We start from the raw sequence: 6872 nt of genomic DNA on the forward strand, positions 1-6872 counted from the left end.
CCCACGGCTCTGAGCGGGGCCCCCATCTGTTCAGAGAGGGAACTGAGTCCCAGGAAGACTCCCCATTCGGCCTAGTTCTGTATCTCCACACCCTTGAAACACAAATACAAATAAGGACATCATTTTTTTTTAAAATAAATTTATTCACAAAAAAAGTGAGACTGTAGAGGGTCTGGGGGCTGTACACGGGCAGGGGCCTGTGGAGCTCTGTACATGGGACTGGGAGACAAGGGAGCCTCCAGGTGAAAGGGTATTTTTTAATAAAAAAAATAATGGGAGGTACAACCACCCCCTCCCCCCTCCCCGATTAAAAAGACACAAAAATAGACGTCTCTGAGGTAAATGGGGAGCCTGGGGGCTTAAGGGTGTTGAAAGGGTTTCACAGGTGCCAGGGCTTAAAAGGGATGTCACAGGCACCGGGGTGGCTCCTGCATCAGTTGGTAGAACAGCACGTAGCCCTCACTGGATGCCACCTGGTTTTCACTGACAGGGGAGACACTAGGAAGAAAGGACATGGGGAGAGAGGTGTGATCATCTCTGTGTATTCCTACCTCCCCGCAAGATCAGCCTCATAGCATCCAGGTAGTGATCAGGATACCAACCCCGTCCGCCCCCCCAGGCACTGTGCTCTCCCGGGGCCCTGCATTAGGGAAAGGTGTCAGGGCTGCTGTGGGAATAGGGCTGGAGTTGAATGGCACGGTGTTCTCACCGAGAGTCGTTGTAGACATGCCAACCAGTCTGGCACCGGCACAGCGCTGTGTAGTGGCCATAGTGGACACTGCCCGAGTGGTTGCAGAGGGCATACAGCTGATACACGGGGCTTCCTTCAGAGTCACAGACGACCAAATTCTATAGTCAGAGCTGTGCCCCGCTTGCTCCCACTCTCCCTCCCCTTCATGGAGCTAGCTCCACAGGACCTTCCCTACCAGACTCACCGGCTTTGTCACTGGCAAAGTCCCCTAGGCTCAGTCGCTGCAGTGGGAAGTCTACACCTACTGAACTTTTCTTGATGGAGCCTCGGGAGGCAGAAAATCGGTTAAGATCTAAGCTCTGGTTAAGGAGAATTTGGGAGGCAGAGGGCCTCTGAAGGGGGCTGAGGAATTGAATGTTGTTCACCACCCCTCCCTGAACACATCTGGGGAGCATGATAGGGAAAGGTGGAGTGGCAGGCTTTTCCTAAGGCAAACTGAATTCCCAAATGTCCAGTTTCTGTAAACATGGAAAATGTAGAAAAAGAATCAATGGGAGAAATAATTTGAAGATTAGGATACGGAGCACGAGAATTCGGGGGAATCTTTGTACTGTCAACTTTTTGGTACTTCGTGTTTTCTGCCGACATCGGTCACACACCTAAATAAATGTCAAATAATGTTAGAAGGTTAATGTGTTCCTCACCTCAGTTGGCTTTTCTGGCATCCTGACTCATACAAATTCACTGTGCTCTGTATATAGTTCTGTATCCTCTGGGCCGCTGCCCTTTGCCCTGGAAGCACCAGGACATACCTGAAACTCCTTTACAAACCCTGACACATGTGTTCTTCTTCATACTCAGGCACCATGCAACCCCTTTTACACATACGGAGCTCCCCCCCAGGTTTCCCACCCTTACTATATCCCTTGTGAACCCCCACATACTGGGGCATTCTCCGATTCTAGCTCTTCTTCCTTGGTGAAAAGGTTGAAACAATCTCGCAGAGACACCTTGCCCCCAGCAAATCCTTTCTGGGGGGAAAGGGGAGTGAAGGGTCAACATGGTATGAATTTACTTTTCCAACTCTTCTCAAGTAATCCAAGCTTCATTTCTATTCCAGAGACCCACAGGGTTCCCTCCCACACTAGGGGTGGGAGGGTTGCGTCACAGAACCCATGTCCCATCCACCCCGGGAATCTTCTGGAATCCCACCTTGGGGATCGGCAGGGACAGGTCACAAAAAACCTCGAAGGTCGTGGAGCGATACCCACAGGCCTGGCACTTGAGACAACTTTTCAACTGGCCCACAAACAGGTCTAGATAGAAGCAAAGGGGCAGAAGAAACAGTCACTGTGGGATGCCTAAGGTGCTTTCTTGTAATCCCATCTCTTTCCACCCCCTTACCTGACCTTTGCTTTCCCACCACCAACACTCCTCACAAGCCTCTAACGACTTTTCCACCCAGTCCTGTTCCCATACCCCTCGACAGTTTTGATTTTTTTCTACCAAGCCTGCACCGCCCCGCCCCCCCCACACTTTCCCCTATCACTCTGTCTTATTCCATACCCACAATCTTGCTGTCCTCTCTTTCCAGGTAACGCTTCCACATTAGGTTGGCTCGATCGTCATCGCTACCACAGATCAAGGAAAGTGGGAAGCATCCATGAGACAGCAGGAACACTGGGCACCCCCAACACCACTGAAATGATCCACAAAGCCCTGTACCCCACCCCACCCTGTACCCTACCCCCTCTGTGCCCCAGCTCCTTCTCTAAATTTCAAGAAAGAGTCCAAGGAGTCCTCCTTCAGAGGACTTTCTGGTGAGAGGAAAACAAAGGAATGTAGACAAGGGAAGAACATGCCGTCTTCCTCCACCTGGCTCCAAACCCCTTTTGTACCTTATAAGTTAATTATCCCCTCCTCCGTCAATATGGTGACAGCCACAGCACTATCTTCTGCTTCCATCTGTGCCCCTCAGCCTCCTCCTCCTCCTTCCTCCTTCTGCACTGCTTCACAAACCACTTTCTGAACTATGTATTTCCTTGGACCCTACAGCCTTAATCTTGACTCACTTACTTCTTTGAAGGATGAATGCTGCTGATAAACTACTGGGGAGAAGAGGGAGGGGGAGCAACCTTACCTTAACTCAGGTTCTTCTAGCAGAGCCCCTCCGAGGCGGGGTTGGGAGGGAGCAGGACTACTGGCCAGGATTGGTGGAGCCCGGCGGCCTCGTCGGTTGATTTCGAGGTGTAGCCGCTCCATGAGGAGCTTCAGAAACTCTTGGGCATCCTGCTGGCTACAGCCAGACAAAAAGCATGGGCAACTGACTCCTCCTTAGTCCACAGTCACTAATCTCTCCCAGACATCTGTCCCCACTTCCTGGATGAAGAGCATCTCAAGGCTCAGAATGAGGCTGCCAGGGCTCCCTACCCCCAGACAAGGCCAGAGAGAAATCCCATACCCTCCAGCTCTCCCACCTGTATCCAGAGAAGGAGGGAACGTATTTCTGGAAGACAGCTCGGAATCGAGTAGGATTCACAGCTTCACAGGAATCAGGGTGCCACAGGGCACCAATCACATCTGCAAAGGCTATCAGGATGGGAGTGGGGAAGGGAAACAAAAGTTAATGACTACAAGAGGGAAGCAAGAGGAGGCCCAGAGGGTGGAAAACAACCTCTAGGAAATCAGACAGAGTGAAAAACAGATATAACTGCCAGCTTTCAGGCTCGGGGTCACCGACACTGGCAGATGAACCTACACGGGGTTGGGGAACAGAGGTCTTGAAAGAGAGGAGCAGGAGTTGTTGCCCTACCTTCAGTGAGCTCTTGGGCTCGGCCCCCACCAGGCACCTCTTGACGGAAGTCCCTTCGCAGACAGAAGTCCCGAAGAGGCCGGGTGCTACTCAAACACTGTAGCACAGCATTCAGGAAGCACTGGGGAGCAGGAGAGACACAAGAAGCCTTAGGAGAACTTCAGTGCTGTCCTCCAAGTTTCCCTCCCCATGCCGTCCCCAACACCAGTCCACATTCCTGTTAGGAAGGATGGAAGAATGGCTCTCACCGTGTTCCCCAGATTTCGGAGGCCAACATGACCAGAGCCCAGAAGCAGTGTGTGATGAGCCTGGAAGGTCAGTACAGTACAGTCAACAGGTTGCTGTATACCCTACCTGGCACTTGAACCTTTCCACAGCATGCTGCCCACTGCCTTCCCCACCCCATCCTTCACCCCCAAACTCTACACTTTTTCCCTCACTGAGTATCAGGGCCTCCCTACCTCACTGGCCATGAGCAGTAAGCCCATCACAGCTGAGTGTACCACGGTCTCAGCCATGGCTGTCCCATCTGTTCCCCACTTACTCCTCTGCCCAGCTAGCCGGCGATGCAACTCCTGGGGCAACTCCCCAAGCACTGGCATGGTTGCCCAGCTGCTCCCCACCCCCACCTTGCTACCCGCAAGGCCCCCTCCTGCACCCGTGGCCCCTTTCTACACCCTCTCCTGATGACTCCAACTGCAATCAGCCTAGCTTACTTAGCTCGGGAAATGGGCAACCACATTAGCTCAGATGTTCTGAGCCCGCCCCTCCTTGGCTCCAGAGATTAATTAAACCTAGGCAAGCATCCTAGGAGAGAAGGCACAGCAAGGGAAATTAAGGGCCTGGGGACCCAAAGAATTCCAAATGGTTGAGTTAATTCCTTGGAGAATGAAATGGCAAACCATGCTGGGGAGTCACAGACAAGCCCGAAAAGGGTCTATGAGGCTCGAGGGTACTTAAATAAGGGAGAGGAGAGTCCACACTACTGAAATGAAAGGGTGAAAAAGGAATTTGGGGCAAAAGGAGAAAGGAAAGCCATATGATGGTAAGAAAGCTGCAGGCATGGAGGAACATGGGCATGGAAGGGCACGTGTGCTGGCGAATCCTCACCATCTTGTCATCGGAGTAGAAAGGTTCAGAGGGCCGGGCAGATATCACGTGGAAGGAGCCATGGGGAGTAGGGGGCTCTGTCCGTATGCTGAACAAAGTGGGTGGCCCAGGAAAGCCCCCGAGGCGGCGGAGAGAGGTGCTACGTCTCAAAGGGGGTGGCTCAGGCCGGAGAGCCAAGCGGCTCAGTGCAGCCCCTAGCTCTCCAGTGCCACGGTGCCCTCCCAAGGCAATCCCCATTGGACGCAAGTCCCCACTGCTCACAGACTTGGAACGGGCTAGGTTGGTCCTGGATGGGAGAGGCAGAGCCACAGTTGGGGGTGGTGAGCCAGGCAGGGGAACTCCATGATCTGCCCGCAGTGGGCCGCTGGGACGAGGGCCTGAGGTCCGTCCCCGTCCCAGCTCCAGTTTCTTGAGCCGTTCCTCAGGGGGACCTGGCCTAGGAGGCAGAGGTCGTAACATGGGATTTGGCCCAGGGGCTGGGTTTCGACGCTCCTTGCTCCGGGCCCGGGGAGCAAATGGTAGCTTGGATCCCACTCGGGGCTGGATATTAAGAGGTGGCTCTCGGGTCCGTCCCAGGCGGTGCTCAGAAGCCTGGGGCATTGTGGACACCAGAGGCTGGACCTGGGAGAAGAAGACAGGGTCAACATTTGAACATGGAGGGAGGTGGGAACCTAGGCTACCATACCTAGCTATATGCATGGAGGGTAGGAACCATGTCTATCATATCAGTCACTGTATCCCCAATAGCTAGCATAGTGTTTGGCACAAAGTAAACACTTAGTAACCATTGAGTAAATGAATGAATGAATGATAGCAGTCCAGAGCTTTGACTCTACATTCCTTACCCTCTTCCTGCAGAATACAGCTTTACTGGAGAGCCAAGGAAAAGACAGTTCTTATCTCGTCTGTCTTTATAATCTAAATGTTCATGAAGGTCCCCCATACTTGGCTAGTCAAGTGGGATGTGCTCTGGGTCATTTAGAACCTCTGGTCAAATAGGGGTGTGGATGCAAGCATAACAGCCCCAAAGACAGCATTCCATTCTCAAACCTCTGCCCCTCCAGGCTGCAAATGAAGTAGATTAAAAGGGTGACTTGCGAATCACTCCCTCCCCCCGCCTCTGAGCTCCAAAGTGATGTTGGGGCTTAGGGGCAGTGGCGAGCAGGGAGGACGAACAACTAATTCCCTGACCTCCAAGCTCTGCACCTCGCCCACCACAGCAGGTTTCAACCGGGTCCGCCCCCCTCGAGGGCAGAAAGGCCGAGGCTGCTGATTGGCTACGGGGTCCAGAGACATATTCTCCACGATCCAAGGATGCTGGTCCCTCCAGCCCAGTTCTCTCAGGCCTGCCAGGTCCCCAGCGGCTTTGCCTTTGTGGAGGGCGATCTCTTGAGTCTGGAGCAGTCTTCCCTCGGAACCCCCCACGCCATACGCCCCGGACCGTACCTGTCCCCGAGTGAGGCGGCGGGGGAGGCCAACCGGGGTCAGGCCTCAGCTCAGGGCCACCCCCTACTACCCTCGCGCAGCGCCCCCGCGGGCCCGGCTGCAGCTTTAGCCGCAGCTATTGCCCAGCTCTCTCCCGCCGCAGGGGCCGCCGCCATCTTTGTTGGTCCCGCCCGGGCACCGGCCACCGGCTTCACTGTCTCTCAGAGCGCCTGCGCACCCACAGTCAGACTCCACCCACCTGCATCCTCGGCGCTTGCGTGAACCCGCCCCCTTGGCTCCGCGGCTGACACCATGGAAACACAGCCAACTTTAGGACCGCCAGTTCCCAGCTCTGCCAAAAATTTTCTTTAAACCATCACTCCAAAACAAGACCCTAAAGTACAGAGTCCCATCGCCCCATCTCGTGGCCCTAAAGGATATAAACCTGACAACCGTTGTATGCTCCCCCCCAATGCAGCACAGACCTTCCCAGGGAGCAGGGATGCGAATGCAGGGTCGGGGTCCACCCCACAGACCAGAGAAGTATCCACATAGGGATGGGAAGCTCCCCGGAGGGCAGGGACTACTGGTCCTGCAAAACCAGTCCTCAGTCATCTTGCAGGCCGAAGCAGGAGGCTCCCTGCTAAAGCACATGAGCAGATTTCAACAGCAGGGACAGCAGTCAGGATTTCCTTTCATTCTGGTCCAGACCAGAGCTTCCTCCATTTCCCCCTCCCTCCTGAACTAGGATGGTCGTACATGTGCCTTGGGTGGTAGCCTGCTGAACCTTAGGCTACTCACCCACTATTACAGACACCAATGAGAACCGCAAGC

At 54.1% G+C, this 6872-nt stretch overlaps 1 protein-coding gene across 5 annotated transcripts; it reads right to left on the reverse strand.

Moving 5' to 3' along the window:
- Positions 1–111: 111 nt before the first annotated feature.
- Positions 112–6238, reverse strand: USP21 (ubiquitin specific peptidase 21). 5 transcript variants are annotated; one of them, XM_081485048.1, is made up of 13 exons: positions 6060–6238; positions 4614–5234; positions 3752–3811; positions 3504–3624; positions 3169–3280; positions 2832–2987; positions 2258–2322; positions 1904–2007; positions 1636–1722; positions 1272–1350; positions 936–1043; positions 710–824; positions 112–498 (listed from the first exon to the last, which is right to left on the reverse strand). In XM_081485048.1, the coding sequence occupies exons 2-13, from the start codon at positions 5211–5213 to the stop codon at positions 408–410; spliced, it is 1698 nt and encodes a 565-aa protein (XP_081341174.1). In that variant the 5' UTR covers positions 5214–5234; positions 6060–6238; the 3' UTR covers positions 112–407. The 5 variants fall into 5 exon arrangements, with proteins under 5 accessions (XP_081341174.1, XP_081341175.1, XP_081341170.1 ...); XM_081485049.1 differs by lacking the exon at positions 1636–1722; XM_081485044.1 differs by lacking the exon at positions 6060–6238 and having other exon boundaries at positions 116–498; positions 4614–5392.
- Between the last annotated feature and the right edge of the window lie 634 nt (positions 6239–6872).

This window comes from Giraffa tippelskirchi, chromosome 5 (genome assembly GCF_054371585.1).
Source record: "Giraffa tippelskirchi isolate mGirTip1 chromosome 5, T2T-mGirTip1v1.2.pri, whole genome shotgun sequence".
In the NCBI taxonomy this organism is placed as follows: domain Eukaryota; kingdom Metazoa; phylum Chordata; class Mammalia; order Artiodactyla; family Giraffidae; genus Giraffa; species Giraffa tippelskirchi.

Excerpts from the sequence above, each read along its gene's own strand:
- USP21 (XM_081485044.1), bottom strand. The coding sequence starts at position 5,312 with ATGCATATAGCTAGGTATGGTAGCCTAGGTTCCCACCTCCCTCCATGT. Across the intron at positions 3,281-3,503 it reads AGCCCAAGAGCTCACTGAAG|CCTTTGCAGATGTGATTGGT; the intron begins GTAGGGCAACAA and ends CCATCCTGATAG. Across the intron at positions 499-709 it reads CATGTCTACAACGACTCTCG|TGTCTCCCCTGTCAGTGAAA; the intron begins GTGAGAACACCG and ends CTTTCTTCCTAG.